Source organism: Cricetulus griseus, assembly GCF_003668045.3.
Source record: "Cricetulus griseus strain 17A/GY chromosome 1 unlocalized genomic scaffold, alternate assembly CriGri-PICRH-1.0 chr1_0, whole genome shotgun sequence".
Taxonomy (NCBI): Eukaryota; Metazoa; Chordata; class Mammalia; order Rodentia; family Cricetidae; genus Cricetulus; species Cricetulus griseus.
This window is the reverse complement of record NW_023276806.1, coordinates 100,163,875-100,180,590: the sequence shown is the minus strand read 5'-3', so window position 1 is coordinate 100,180,590 and position 16,716 is coordinate 100,163,875. Positions and strand designations below refer to the sequence as shown.

The 16,716-nt window shown below is 39.1% G+C and overlaps 1 protein-coding gene across 8 annotated transcripts in view; it reads right to left on the bottom strand.

Moving 5' to 3' along the window:
• The window catches only part of Elf2 (E74 like ETS transcription factor 2), an 86,206-nt gene that overhangs the window by 42,059 nt on the left and 27,431 nt on the right, over nucleotides 1-16,716 (bottom strand). For 4 of the 8 annotated variants that reach the window (XM_027394930.2, XM_027394929.2, XM_027394931.2 and 1 more), the window contains one exon: nucleotides 13,616-13,781. The exons of 1 other annotated variant lie outside the window; for it this stretch is intronic. In XM_027394930.2, coding sequence (XP_027250731.1) covers nucleotides 13,616-13,781 — 166 coding nt within the window. Of the gene's footprint in view, nucleotides 1-5,066; nucleotides 5,169-13,615; nucleotides 13,782-16,716 lie in introns of those variants that run through there. 3 more of the 8 variants (XM_027394935.2, XM_035450479.1, XM_027394936.2) reach the window with 2 other exon arrangements.

Sequence of the window (16,716 nt, the reverse complement as noted above, 5' to 3'; positions counted from 1 at the left end):
GGAAATGGAGCGTGTGCTGAAACAAGCGTGGCTTTATTAAATGGGTGAATGTCTATGGACAGACAGTGAGGGGCCATAGAAATGAGAACCGGTTGCTTAAGGAAGGTCCCAAAAGACTCACAAATGAGTAGGATGGGACAGTCATAGTCATTCATTCGAATGTTTTAATATAAACATAACAGGACCAAATAAGTAGACATGCCTCATGCCCTAGTACCTGCAGCTGTTTCAGTAACAGTGATGCAATGAAAGAAAAAGGAAGCATCATAGCAACTCGTCTTTATTTACAGAAAAGCATACTGTTAAACATCTGCTATGGGAGCTGTTACCCCCCACCCACCCACCCACACACACACACAAAAGCCTTGAGACACCATGACCAAGGCAACTTATTTAAAACATTTATTTGGGATATATGGTTTCAGAGAGTTGAAGTCCATGACCATCAGGGTGGTAGGCAGGTAGGCGTGGTACTAGAACAATAGCTAAGCATTCATATTCTGAGACAGAACCACAAGGCAGATAGACTCCAAATAGTGGCAGTCTTTTGAAACCTCAAAGCATCCCCGGTGACCAAACTTCTCCAACAAGACCACACCTCCTAGTCCTTCCCAAACAGTTCCACACTCAAATATATGAGCCTATTGGAGTCATCAAACCACCACAGGAACCATCCTAAACAAGCCTTGCACATAATGGCAAGCACACTATCACAGAGCTACATCTGCTACTGCTAATACTGATATTTTTTTCTAGTGAACATTTTATGTACCTACCATTTCAACCACTAAGGAAAATTCTCTCTCTCTCTCTCTCTCTCTCTCTCTCTCTCTCTCTCTCTCTCTCTCTCTCTCTCTCGTGTGTGTGTGTGTGTGTGTGTGTGTGTGTGTGTGTTTCAAGTCAAGGAAGAAAAAATTCTTAAGTTTGAAAACTTTATAGCCAGAGAAATGTGTCACTGGAATAATGGAAGAAAAGGCTACCCCAAAATCAGTAATAAAACTGATTCTTCAGGTGCCAAAATGAAGCTTCTAACCATCAACAGAGAACAGAATTAAGTCCTAACCCCCTGGCCAATATGAAAGGCTCATACCACATTTGTAGCCCAGTATCTGTCTGCATGTTTCTACAGACAAATGTAAGGCAGATGCCAACAACATCTGCATATGCCAGGAAATAAAAGTAACATGAAGTTAAGCTTGGATACTAGGATAACTGACCCTTCATTTTCATAGAATGGCGTTCTAGTTGGGAGAAAGAATGAATACACACTCAGTCATGCTTATTTGTACTTAAACAAGATGTCCCAATTCCCTGTACATTTTGATACTGCCCTGCTTCAAGGCCCTAATTTTTATCATATATATGTATGCAGTGATATATTGTTTATGGTCTAACAAAGCCACCGGGGATGCAAAGATAGTCACCGCCATAGAGTCAGGCAGTGGGGATACACACCTTTAATCCCAGGACTAAGGAGATAGGCAGATGGATCTCTGTGAGTTCAAGGCCACTCAGGGTTACACAAGAGTGAGTCAGTCTAAAAGAGGAACAGAGCTCACACCTTTAATCCCAGCACTAGAGAGGTATAAGAAGCAAAGGGTCTCATGTGAGATTTAGTTCACAGACACAGAGCATTTGCCTCTGAGCATTCATATAGAGAGCATTGTCTCTGAGGATTCATGGAGACAGGATTGCCATTTCAGCTTAGTAGAGGTAAGAGCTACTGGATTGGCTGCTTTGCTTTTTCTGATCTTCAGTTTGAACCCCAATATCTGTCTCTGGGTTTTTATTATTCGTATTACATATCTAAGTCCCTATTAAAAAAACAAGTGATACAATAAATATACCACTTTTTAATTACCTGAATAAATGATACTAGATGTCTCACCTATATTTTTCAGTAAGCACTGTTCTTACCGTGTACACTTGATGCTTAGAATACATCTAATAAGTTACTTCAAGCTGCTGCATAAATGGTTGTTGTGATAAATCATGTTTTCCCCATCTCTAAGAAATTGCTGTTGAACTCGTTTGCTCACTTGCTTTTGGCAACTAAAATGGTCATATAAGATCCCATACCAGTGATGTAGTGACTCCATCCCACAGTTACTATGAGAACCACAGTACAAGAGTAGAAGGCACCAGACTGAGTGAGTTTACCCACAATCATGCCAAGGTTTATGAATTCCCATGGCAAATCAATGGGCACTTGTTTTAAATATTGTAAGTTATATGTTTTTAAATTCCCAACATTTTTATATATGTATTTTATTGTACGGGCCCTTAAAAATAGCCTTTTCATATATAATTATCCTTATAGCATATAGTATGACACAAGGCCCAAAACACCAACTCTTCATCATGCCAGTGAAAATATAAACATGTGATTATTTGTATAAAGTGCTAAAAAATACGAGAAAGGGTCTCAAGATAACTTTTATTTATAGACATCAGAATCAAAAGATTAACTTAGCTTTCTAGCCCAAATGATTAAAATAATGTCCCTATTACGTAACATAGAGGCCAACAGCCCTACATAATCCCGACAGTTCAACAAACAGAATGGTTCTCAGTCAGGCCGGATGCTGTGTCTCCTGTGTCTCAGGCCACAGTAAGACCTACACTCAACAGTGTGCAGGAGGAGATTAGGGCAGTGGTTCCTCCTCTTGTGCATCAGCCCTGTACACAGCACCCACCTTCTTCACTCCGCCTATCCAACCATCATCTTAGCTGCTACCACTTTCATGGACCTACAACTGTAGTCCAAATCTGCAGAGGCAGACAACTTAGGGAAAGTGCTTCCTTGTCTTACTATCTTTTCATTTATTGTACTCCATATGTTGGGAACAACTAAAATTGTATTGTTTTAATTGGCCTAAAACTTACAGGCAGTTCTCTATTTCCCTTTAGTAAAGTTCCGTCCTTGGATCCAAAGCTTTAAAAGCCCATTACTTCCCTTCTCCCCACACCAAATCTCCTTCTGCCACACAGAAGCCATGTTCCTCCAGACACCCTTTACAAACCACTTTCTTGGGGAGGCATTCCCTGACCTCCCTGGCAATTCCCACATTTTATATTGCCATAAACTACACTAACTTGTTTAATCTCTTCTATAAAGCTGAAAGCTCAGTGAGAGCAAAGGCTCCTGTATGCCTCATGAAAGTCCTCTCTGAACTGGCCAGAAAGAAGATGGAAGGGGAAAGACGGGTTAAAAGCATGAACAACATAAAGATTAAAGTTAATAAAACTGACTTATATTAGGATTTTCATGAAATAAGCAGATTTTAGCTTTTAGCTTTTCTTGTAACAAAAAGATATGTCTGAGATGACAGCTGTATTATTCTGCTCCAATATAGTAACCATTTTCCTACTCACAGTGTATGTATTTCATAGCATAATGTTGTAAACTCCAAAAATAGGCAGTAATTTTTAAAGTGCAAATAATTCATATAAAAGCCTCTCCTCAACCAAATTAATAAAACTTGTAATACATAGATACACTGTTTTATAGTAACATTTAAAGTAACAGCTTTATCTTTACTAACACTTTCTGTCCGTGTATGATGTGTGTATATCCTGATGTGTATGATGTATGTACAAACATTCATGTGTGTACATGTGTGCCTCAGTATGTGGAGTTCAGAAGACAACTTCAGATGTTGGTCCTCACCCTCTATCTTATTTTTGAGACAGAATCTCTGCTGTTTTTCTGTTGCATGAACCATCTCTCCAGCCTCCTTAACTAGTGTTTTTGTTTTTTAATATCTTGAATACAAAAGAATGTTATCATTTCTGAAACAAAAAATTCTTTTAAAGTGACCTATTTTCTAACATACTTTTCATTATTTCTCTATAAAACAGATTTCTATAAAAATAGTACTTAAAGTAATTCTTTTTCATTGCTGCTTAGCAATTGGCAGAGCAATTATTTGCTTTGGGCCATTTTTCCCATTATGTATGTCTGTATGTGTATGCACACTTGTACTTGAGTACTCAGAAGCCAGACTAGGCTTTAAATTATCTGGAGATAAAGTTACAGGTGGATGTAAGCACCTGGATGTAGGTGATAGGAACCAAATTCAGGTCCTTTGCAAGAATATCAACCTTGCTATTAACCACAGAGCATTTCTCCTGCCCATATGTTTTGTTTCTAAGATATGGTCTAACGACACACCCCATGGTAGCCTTGGACTAATGATCCTCCTGCCTCAGCCTCATATGTGCTGGATTTAAAAGCATGAGCCATCACACTTAGGAAATTTTTGGATTTTTAGTATCTTGTCTTAAAAGACAGTGAAGAATTCTAAATGGAAAATGAGCATACATAACGACTTCCACACTACAGCTTGCCCCCATTTTTCATAAACTGGACATTTTAATATCTAATTCCAAGTAAACAGCAATTGGAGATTTGGGGAAGATTCATAATAATAACATCATATTCACTAATTCTCCGATGCAATTTTTCACATTCGACATGTCTGAAACTGGATTGTGTCTTATAATCAATGACCTCTTACTGCATATAACTAGAAGCATCTTCCTCCTCCACTGGTATAAAGTAATGGTTTTTAACCACTGATAGCCTCAGGTTAAATGAAACTTAAGATATTAAAATACTAAAGACTTTCTCCAATAATGCTTTCGAGATTATTTTAGTCACAGTACAATTATAATTCAATTATTCCAGAAAGAAAACTCAGTAACTTTGAGGTTCATGTTTTGCCATTTCTACGACCAACCCCAAGAAAACAGACAATTGAAAGAAAACATTTTAAAGGATTTGGAAAAACATCTGTATTGGAAGAGGGAACAGAAGGAAAGGGACAAGAGGTCTTGAGTGCAGCTTCAAGGCATCACAGGCTCAGGCCTCCCTGGAACTTTACCCAGGGCAAGGTAAGGGGACAACGTGGACAGCAAACTGCATAGGTGAAGATACTACTTTATTATCTCTTCTTAAGGAGGAGTCTGTCATTCTTTAAATAAAAATATGACATAGGTAGATGAAATAATTGTAATGAAATACAATACCATAAACATTCTTAATAAATTAAAAGCCAACCTACCAGCATTGTCTTCCTCCTGGCTCAATCTGTTTCACCTTCAGGTAATCCTAGGACTGGGGCTCCTTTTCAGGTCCCCAATTCTCAAGTCGATCTTCTACCTCCCTGTGGCAACAATATTTTCTAATTAAAAGAGTCCTTTTGTGCCACAGGGAGGATTTCTGATGGTATAACAAATACAGAAGTTATCACAGCTCATTATAAAGTCAGACCTGTCCTGACATTCAAGACAGAAATCCGGTTTCTGATATTTCAATAAAGAAATCTGACTTTATTCTTTCAAACTGTGTTTATAAATCTCAACTTTCATTTGCTAAAAAGTAACCTTTAGCTTTCTTACTGAATTATGTAAAAATTCTTATTCTTCTTTCAACTAACCTTTAAACCAAATTTTTGTTGCTCACTAAAACAGTTTTAAGTTTTTTTTTTACATTTTTACTTATTGTACATTTGTGAGTGTGTATATATGCAGGCATTCATGTACCAGGACAAGTGAATGGAAATCAGAGGCTAACCTCCAAGAGTTATTCTCTCACTCCACCATGTGGGTCCCAAAGATCAAACTCAGGTTATCAGGCTTGTGGTTGCAAGCACTTTTACCCACTGAGCCATCATGCCAGCCCATAAAATACAGATTAGATTTTTTAAAAAGTTTTCTTGGTAATTAAATACAAGAATAACCTTTTATACTTCAGTGGCTGCATACAAAGCAAAGTCATGTGATGACTTCTCAGAAGAGATGTAGGAATTGTAAAAAGACTGAAGATCAACATATCTACTTGTGATGCATTCTAAGACCAACCCAAAGAAGATGACATGACAACTACAAAAAGCAGTGCTCAGATGAGTATGGTAGCACAGGCTATTGCTCCAGCTACCTGCAAGACTGGGGCAGAAAGACAGTTTGAGCCCATGGTTTAGGCTAACCTGGGCAGCACATAAGATTTGCATCAAATAATAATATTGATTTTTTAAAGATTAAAACATGTCAATACCAAATTTGTGTTATTTGAATTTCTTAAAGAAGCAATCATGCCTCACTGATAGTGATGACTTTCAGTTTGTTCATTTTTTGTAATACTTCCCAATTTTTCCATTGATCATATACTGCTTTCATTGTAAGGAAAAAAATCAAACTTAGGTATGATAAAAGTTATTAAAATGACGGGCCTGGAGAGATGACTCAGTGGTTAAAAGCACTGGCTGCTCTTCCAGAGGTCCTGAATTCAATTCCCAGCAACAACATGTTGGCTCACAACCATCCGTTATGAGATCTGGTGCCCTCTTCTGGCTTGCAGGCATATATGCAGACAGAACACAATACATAACTAAATAAATATTAAAATCAACAGTGAGTATAAAATATAACTCATCTACATAAGACAACATTATAGATTGGTTATAATGCTTTGTATACAAGCATGTTCAGGTATTTTTAGATGACTTTCAAAGTTCCGAGTAATATTAGGTTATTCAAAAAAGAAATGCTGAAGATTTCATATAAATGACAACCTTTCCTCTCTCCCTTTCTTTCCTTCATTTATCTGAAACTAGGTCTGGCTCCATGTAGCCCAGGTTGAACTCACTCACCATCCTCCTGCCTCAGCTTCCCCAGTACTGCGATTGCAGGCACACATCACCACACTTGGACAGAAAATAGTTCTTAACTAACTACAATAGTAACTTCAGAACCTAATGGTTTGTTTGGTTCGTATTTCCTCACTATCACACATTCAACACAAGGAAACACAGACACACTCACACAATTCCAAGGTTACCTTTCTCCTCACTGAAAAAGAAATGGACACATATAAGACATAAGAAAGTAGGGCTGGAGAGATGGCTCAGAGGTTAGGAGCACTGACTACTCTTTCAGAGGTCCTGAGTTCAATTCCCAGCAACCACATGGTGGCTCACAACTATCCGTTATGAGATCTGGTGCCCTCTTCTGGTATGCAGATATACATGGAAGCAGAATGCAGAATGTTGTATACATAATAAATAAACTCTTAAAAAAAAAAAAGACATAAGAAAGTAACTAAACCCAGATAATATGCTGGAAGATCAGAAGAGTGATTAATGTTGGCTACAATAGCTGTACAGAGTTTCAGGTACCTGGACCTAGAATAGATATTTCTGAGTATATTACAAATGAGGAAACAGAGAAGAAGCTCAGTATGCTTTGAAAAGTCCTTGTGAAAGGCAGGGAAAAAAGAGCAGGGAGAGTAGAGTTCCCAGAGTAGAGTTCCCACAGGTAACACCAGATCATGAAGGACCTATTCTGGGTGGCTCAAAGGCCACTGAGCTTGCCAGAAGAGTGGCCTTTGAAATCTAGCAATTAGCTATAGAAGGATTGACAACTGCAGTGAACTGTAGGCTGACAGATACAATGAGCTGTAACTGACAGACAGACACAGTGAGCTGTAGACTGGCTGACAAGTGCAGTGAGCTAAGAAAGAATGACAAAGAAAAAAATGCTTGCTGGAGGTATGAGTTTGCTTTGTTTTGTTTTGTTTTTTCCTTTTTTAACATGGAAATGAAAGGAAAACACAACAGATGTAAACAAAGTTAAATATTCTGACTGAGTGCACTGCAGACCTGTCAAACATGAAGGCATACAGAAGGCTGCTCATGAAGTCAAGGGAAGACTTGTTCAAGAACTGTCCTTTAAGTTATCTTTCATGACGTCCTTACAGCCTTGAATAAACATTCTTGAAAAGTTTAAATATCGCCAAATAAGTGATGAGGAGAAAAACTGAAGGCAGAACAAGCTAAGCAAAGGCACGCTTTCCTGCCACAGAAAGATACTTAAAAGGCTAAAAAGAAGCTGAGCAGTGGAGGTGCACGCCTTAACTCCCAGCATAAGAAGGCAGAGGCAAGTGGATCTCTATGAGTTCAAGGCCAGGGGGGATCTGCAAAGTGAGTTCCAGGGCAGCCAGGACACAGAGAAATCCAGTCATAAAAAAAAAAAAAAAAAAAAAAAAAAAAAAAGCAAAAACAAAACGACAACAACAAAAAAGGCTAAAAAGAAAATGTTAAACTCAGTCACCCAGGATGCTCTCTCAAATTTGCTTTTACAATTCTTTATGTTTTTCGAAATACATTTCTAAACTGTTTAATTCTGAATCATTCTTACCCAACACAAATACAGCCTTGAAGTATCCACTCCATAGAGACATTCTCCAATACCTTTTCCCTAGAAGGTCTAGCTTATTTCCAAAGCATCAAGTGAGGATGATTTCCACATCTGTCTCAACCCTGTTGTTACTGTGCTGCAGTAACTCAGCAGCTTCCATCTGCCCCCAACTCGTTTCCACACTACTCTCCATCCCAGGAGAGGAGCTGCATCAACAGGGCTCACATAGCTTCAGACTGAGCTTTTCAGTGGAGGGGCTTTGCAGGGGGACTAGAGGAGAGCAAGGTTAGAGGACTTAATCCCTGGCTCCCTTGCTATGGCACTGCTATCTAACTAGGTACATCCTTTGATCAGGGGCCCACATTTTCCCAAGGTGATTCCTTTTCCAGGGCAACTGCTTCCACATCTGAGTGGCTAAGGAATCCCTCCCCTGAGCGCTGGAGCCCAGAATAGAATCATCTCTGTTACAGAGTGCTGGAGAACTGCCCTCCTTCCCCTCCTTTGCACTATGCTTACTTTCCTTCACTAAAACCACCCAGAAATTAGCCTAATTTGAGTATGCCATTTCCTTTGTGATGGAACCCTGGCTATTCCTTTATGCATCTGTAAAAACCTAAATATTCCTTCTTAGTTCATTTAAACTCAAAATCAATGTTACTATTGACAAAATCATCTGCTTCTCAAGACAGTTCTTTCCTTTCATGAACCTCTACAGGATGTCACGGTCTCTTACTGTCTTAATGTGGGTGACAGTTTTGGTGAATATGCCCCTCCTTGTCTTCAGGTTAGAATGGACATGGGATGGTGTTTATGTAGCCCTCTGTTCCGATGGCCACTACTTTAATATTTCTTAAATCACCCTTCAAGTCACAACAGCCAGACTTCCTGCCTCTAGTCCCAACAATTTCTACTTAAATAGCATTTGTTTGTTTATGTATGGTACTTCATTCAGATTGAACATAAGGCCTTGGGTACTAGATAAGCACTTTACCTCTAGGCCACATCCCAGTCTATATTTAGAATCTGCCCTCTATCCATGGTACTGCTTCCTGCATAAGAGCCTCTAAGTCTTGTGCCTGCTTTATCTGCTTAATTACTAACTCTTAACATTCAATAAAACTTATTTTGTATCTATTTATTTTACTGTGAACATGAAAAACTATATTGTCAAATATCTGTAAAGAATCCAATAAACTACTGGCTCCCGTCACATCCAGCTGTGAGCAGGCCCGGTGCTGGGTAAGTGCACAGCCCTGTGAGTTATTTCATGCCTCCTGAGACAAGCTCACCCTCCACAGCTCACTGCTGCTTTTAAAGGCTCTTAGTGATGACTGATCTGAAGCATCCTCGCCGCAATGTATCAGCAGGTTAGGTTAATACATCTCTTTACAACTTCTACAGAACATCATTTTCCTTCGATATTTAAGAGGAAGTTGGTATCACCCCTAAGCTCTGAGAGGAAAACACAGCCTTCTAAAAAAAGATAAACGACATAGACAATAACTACTATCAAAATGAGAATCCTCGGACATACAAAGTAATGAAGGGCTAGGATCCTAGCACTCCTGCCTGCTTAACAATGAGGACAGTGTTTCTGGCACGGATATGTACAGGGGAATAAAAGAAGAAAAACTTCAGTGTGACCACCAGAGCTTATAGAACAAGATAAACTATTATTTTATGCTGACAAAATGTGAATTATAAACCAGGTGTAGTTGCACACAACTTTAATCACAAACACTCAGGAGGCAGAGGTAGTTGGAGATCTGTGACTTCAAGGCTAGGAGGTCTACATACCCTGCCTCAAAAAACAAACAAACAAACAAAAAAGACACACACACACACACACACACACACACACACACACACACACTATAGTTTAAAACAAGTCTAGGAAATATTTCCTAAAATTTCACAAGGAAATCCTATTCATATATATTTTTAATTGTATGTGTTCCTGTATTTGCTCATGGTATGTATGTGCATGCATTCACATGCCAGGGTGCATGCACATCTGAGGTCAAAGGACAACTGTGAGGAGCCAGTTCTTTCCTTCAACTCAGCAGAGGTCCTTGGGATCAAACAGGTTGCCAGGCTTGCAAAGCAAGCCCGAATAACCACTGAGCCTTCTCACCAGCCCTTCATTCTAGTCTTAATTCCCTCAGTTCATCAAATAAAAACTGAGACATCGTATTCCTTTCCTTTTCATCTCAGTCAGTTTCTTTTTAAGCAAGTTTAGAAATTCATTTATAAACTTAACATCACAAGGAATGACCCTCCCATCCTAATCCATCACCAAATGGAAATATAGACTCGGCTAAGCAATGGCAACCCTTACTCATCTGTATATTACAAATATAAGAAGTAAACCCACTTAAAGTGTGTGGCTTTCTTAAAAAAAGAAACAAAATAAAGTTTGAATTTGCTAATATTAACTATTTGGGGGAATGAGGTAGGTACATAAAACAAAAATTAACCTATGGACTATTAATTATCCTTGTAGAGTCATTTTTAAAATTCATGTTCAAGAATGGAACTACATGTAAAATGAAGTCTTGAGGTACTTTTTACATTATTAGAAATATGTAAGTGATTTGTCTAACATTTCCAAGGAAATGCTTAAGAAATATCAATCTGAAGAATAGTACTGACAATGGGTTTGGTAGAACAGAAGCAGGAAGGTTGTACCAAGTTCAAGACCTGCCAAGGGTCCCAGAGAGACCCTCAATATAAAATAGTATTAAATACTTTAAAAACCACTTGTCAAAAACAATTACAATATATGGTTATAAAGGCATAACAGAGTCATTACAATACAAAAGTAACGGTTTTTTTCTCCACATGGGTCATACTAGGCCCAGGCTGGCCCTCAATCCACAACCTCTGGAGGTTAATCTGGGGCTGTGAAGTAGCCGGAAGACACACGTGCACCACGGCCAGCTCCAATCCTCCTTTTCAATATCAGTCACTAACATCTGTCCTGAGAATGGAGCCACACTCGATGCCGTAACTGGGTTACATTCATTTCTTACTCAAAACTGTTCTACATGAATTACTTTATTATTAGTTATACAATAGTATTTGTCAACCTGCTCTGGCATTCAAATACACTAAATGTCCTAATATATCTACTTATGCAAATCCTGCACTGTTGTTTTCATTTTTTAAAGTTTCCAACTTGATGCCAAAAATCAATCGTTTTTAGTTGTTTTTTGTTTTGTTGTGTTGTTTAGACTTTTGAGACAGAATCTCTCTATGTAGCTCTTGATGGCCTGGAACTTGATATGTAGACCAGGCTGGCCTCAAACTCAACAGATAGATCTGCCTGCCTCTGCCCTGCAAGTGCTGGGATTAAAGGTGTGCAGCACCACCATGCCTAACCCCAAAATTATCTAGAAATTTAAAACAAGCTCTCTTTTTGTACATTCAGCTTAAGCTATCATATTTTTTTACTGTGCAATTAGTGTTTTATCTGGTTATAATGGCATAACAGAATTACTACAATATCTACTCCAAAATGTCATTGTATTTAGTACTTTTACTTCTTTTACCTCGATAAGAAAACTCAGGTCTAGAGATGACAGTGCGCTGCCTGCTCTTCCAGAAGACCCAGGTTGAAGTCCCAGTACTCACATACCAGCTCACAACTATCTGTAATGTGGGCATCCATCAATCCCAAAGCATCCAATGCCCACTTCTAGCCTCTGCAGGCACCGGGCATACATGTGATACACAAATACACATGCAGGCAAAATATCCATACACATACAATTTAATAATGATAATAACATTAAAAAAAAAAAAAAAAGAGGAACCCGGCAGTGGTGGTACACACCTTTGATCCCAGCACTAGGGAAGCAGAGGCAGGCAGATGTCTGTGAGTTCAAGGCCAGCATGGTCTACAAAGCGAGTTCTAGAACAGGCTCCAAAGTTATACAGAGAAGCCTTGTCTCGGGGAAAAAGAAGAAAGAAAGGGGGGGGAGGGAGGAATGGAGGGAGGGAGGGAGGGAGGAAGGAAGGAAGGAAGGAAGGAAGGAAGGAAGGAAGGAAGGAAGGAAGGGAGAAAGAAACAAGTGTTACCTACAAGAACAAGGCACCACTGCAGACTACAGTCACGATGTCAGATAAAGCAATGCGCACTTCACCTGAGTTCTGCTGGCACATGATCTTGCTCAGAAAACCAAGGCAGCTTCTAATCTTTAAGCTCAAAAAACACATGAAACTGAAGAACCAAATGAGTCTAGAAGTTAGCAGTACTTAGAAGACACCATCAGGCCTCACAGAAACAAAAGACAAAGAGTCAAAACTTAGCTGGAAGTTTGAAAAAAAAAAAAAGCCTAAATATTTAAGAAATTTTCAGACAGTGAGACGGCTCAATGTGTAAAAGCACTAATGACCTCTGAGTTCCCTCCCTGGAACCCACGTGGTGGAAGGACAGAACTGATTCCTACTAGTTGTCCTCTGATCTACACACATACACACACACACACACACACACACACACACACACACACACACACACTTTCACTAAGATTGTAACCAGTAATTGATTTTTAAAAGAACATTAACAGATTGTGATAATTTTTATTACTATGTAAGTCACTAAAATGATATAGGGAAAATATTTTCTTCATGGTCATAGCAATAAAAAAAAGAAAAAAAAAAGATTGCTCTAAGAATTGCACACACTAACCCCCAAATACACAGATAGCTAACAAAATACAAGCTGATGGAAACAACAAGATGTTAAAGAAGACAGAAAATTAAGAGGAATCTGACAGGCAAAGTTGCTTCAAATTGAAGAGAGAAAAAAAATGACACTGCTGCAGCAATGCTGACCTTTAGGAAGGCTCAATCATTGGGGGGAGGTACTATCCTTGTTTGGTTTTTTATTAGAAAATATCACTCGAGTACTAACCCACTAACTTCTATAATTAATGAGTATTTGTAGTCCCAGAAAAAAAATAAATAAAACAACTTCTGTGTCAGATACCAAAGAACTGTAATGTAAGACTCTATTATATTTATATAAACTCTCTTAAACGAAGATTTTAGACCAGTTTCCAGCCTATGATAATAAATATTTTAAAATAGGTTCTTCAGTATAAGATTTCCCAGCAATAGTAATACTGAAACTTACAGAATGAGTTTTGGGGCTAGAGAAATGGCTCAGCAGTTAAGAGCACTGGATGTTCATTCATCCAGAGGACCTGGGTTGGCTTCCCAGCACCCACTTGATGGTTCACAACCATCTGGAACTCCAGCTCCAGAGAATCTGACATCCTCTTCTGGCCACCATTGGCATTGCACACACTTGGTGCAGACATACACGCAGGTAAAGCACCCTTACACATAAAATACATAATTTTTTAAAATAAAAAATTTGTAGGTGAAAAACACTTTTTGCCATGTCTACCTGTTTCTGAATTCTCGGTCTCAACTTCTTGTTCTTCCGCCACATCCTGCATCATGTAAGTCTCATCGTCATACACCAGAACCTGGGCAGCGTAGCCCTGCTCTAATCTTGCACTGGGGACTGGCTCCACAATCACTGCTGGATATTCAGGGACATTGTCACCTCCCTACAAAAGCAAATTTAAAGAACAATCAAGCTTTTTGTTGGAAAATTCTGGATTTAGTTCTGAATTTTGGTTCACAAAATCCCATTAAGTCCACACAGTGTATTTCAAGAATACATACATGAATGTAGAAAAACAAGGAAATGGTAAGGCTGGCTGTGATAATCTTCAAGTCTTAAGAGAAGATGAAGTAAGTAAGAGAAGAAGGGCTTTTGGATAAAACACCTGTACTTCACTTTTTTGTGAAAGCTCACTAAAACAAAGGTAAGACACTTTGTTCTATGTTTTACACTAAGGAAGACACTGAAACAAACAAAAAGAGACAAGAGCAACACACCCTGAGGAGAATGAAAGGTGTGTGAACAAGTATCAGATGGGTACCTAAGAGCGCCAAATCATAGCCTAACAGCAAACAACCCAAGATCAGCACACCGCACAGTGGCAAGGCCACAGACAGTGCCAGACACTTTTGTTCAAAAAGAGCATCCACAGAAGCTGGGGAGAGCACCTTGAGTCAATCAAAGTATAAAACATGTGTCAGACAAGAAGTTCTTCTTTTGTTTTATTATAGTGCCAGGATCAAACTCATAGCCTTGAGTCATTAAAAAAAAATGCTGGGTGGTAGCATACACCTTTAGTCCGAGCACTTGGGAGGCAGAGGCAGGCAGACCTCTGTGAATTAGAGGCCAGTTTCCTCTACAGAGCAAGTTCCAAGAAAACCAGAGCTGTTAGACAGAGAAACCCTGCCTCAAAAAAGCAAACAACAAAAAATAAACAAAACATTAAATTAAAGAAGAGTTTGAGCTACAAGACAGAGTCAATCTAACAAAAAGGAAGACAACAGGAATTTTCAGGAAGACAGAAGATAATCATAAAAGTAAACTGGTCCGTTTTGCATCAATGTGTTTTATTAATCTTGACTGTCAACCTAACTAAATTGGGAGACATGTAAAAGACTATTAATAAAGCTCATGCCTACTGTCTGTGCACATTCTTAACCCTTTGATGGATTTACACTTTGAATAGACTACAGAGGAACTGGAAGGAGGTATGGCACTGCAGAGGATCAGTGTCAGTGGAGACACACCATTGATTACTAATACCACTTGGTCCTGGCTCCTGTCTGAAACTCCTCTGCTTCCCAGCCACCAAGAGACAAACAGCTCTGCTATGTCATACCTTAAACCATAACATTCCACCTCCCCACAGGATGCTGTGAATGACTGGAAAGGCTCACTATGTAAAATGTAAAGGGTTGTATGTGAAATATCTCCTGTGACACAATGAGTTGTTAAAAACTAGTGACATTCTTCCTGAAGACACAATACCTGGGAAAGTCTGTTCCAGCCTGTTATCCATGTTTGCCTCACCCTAATAATGTACTCTTTCTACCTTGCCCTGATGTCTGAGAGGAGTGATCAACTTCTCTGAACTGAGAAAACCACCACTATCCTATGCACAGAAACAATAGAACAGAACCTGATATCTGACTATCTGCTGAACAGACAACAGCAGATCCATGCTGAAGCACTTTGTCAAAAGCTCAGGATGACCCAAAGACCTCAGCAAGAGCTCAGAATGACCAAAGACCTCAGCAAGAGCTCAGGATGGCCCAAAGACCTCAGCAAGAGCTCAGGATGACCCAAAGACCTCTGCAAGTGCTCAGAATGACCCAAAGACCTCAGCAAGAGCTCAGGATGACCCAAAGACCTCAGCAAGAGCTCAGGATGATGCAATGATCTGAGCAAGAGCTCAGGATGACCCAAGGACCTCAACAAGAGCTCAGATGACCTTTTGACCTCAGCAAGAGCTCAGGATGACCTAATGACATCAGCAAGAGCTCAGGATGATCCAATGACCTCAGCAAGAGCTCAGGATGACCCGATGACCTAAGGAGCTCCTATCCAGCTACTTCTCCGAGAAGCTCTGTGATGGTATAACTCAGCCTGAAACGAAGTCATATTTTACAAAACAAATAATAAACTGCTTAAGAGTATTTTCATAAATAATAAAACCCTAAAGAAAGGTACAAAAATGACAACACATATGAGGATGGCACCTCTGAAAACAAAGATGGGATATAGAGGAGGGGCACAGTCTGTATACTCTAAAACATTTGAAATTTTAGCCCAAAATGGTGATATATATATATATATATATATATATATATGCACCTATAACACTAGCATTTGGAGGTGGAGGAAGAAGGATAAGGAGGTCAAAGTCATCCTCAGCTACACATTACATTCAAGACCACCCCGGACTACATGAGACCGTATCTCAAAAATAAATGGATGAATCAATGAATCAATGACTGAAATACTAGCAGTTACTCCACCTCAACCTGAATGATAAGTAATATGGTTTACATTTTTGTTTTTTTTTTTTTTTGGAGACAGGATTTCTCTGTATGTAGTTCTGGCTGTCCTGGAACTAATTCTATAGACCAGGCTGGCCTCAAACTCAGAGATCCACCCGCCTCTGCCTCCTGAGTGCTGGGACTAGAGGTGTGTGCTGCCACCACCACCCAGCTTTATCAGTTAATCTTAAAATATGCATGTACTTTATTTGTGCTTCATTGTCTATAATACATTTCACCAAAAATTTAACTTGCAAAATACACTGCAAAAAAATTTTTTTGGCTAACAATTTCTCTATTTCAGAAAAGACTATAAGTCCAGCTTTTTAACATCAAGGTATGGGGGTATGCAAAAAAATCGCTGCTCCACAACTGGACAAACAGCTATATCTTCAGCACTTCTAGCTGCACAGTCACAACAACATCCCCTGACTGTAAAGCAGATGCTATGGAGAAGCATGGGCCAAGTGAAGACGCAAGTTTTCTATTTGCCAAAACTAAAGAGCAACATGCTAAGTAGCACTGAACTGATGCTGACCCAAGCACTGGTTGTTTATACAGTGGAGTTAACAAATTATT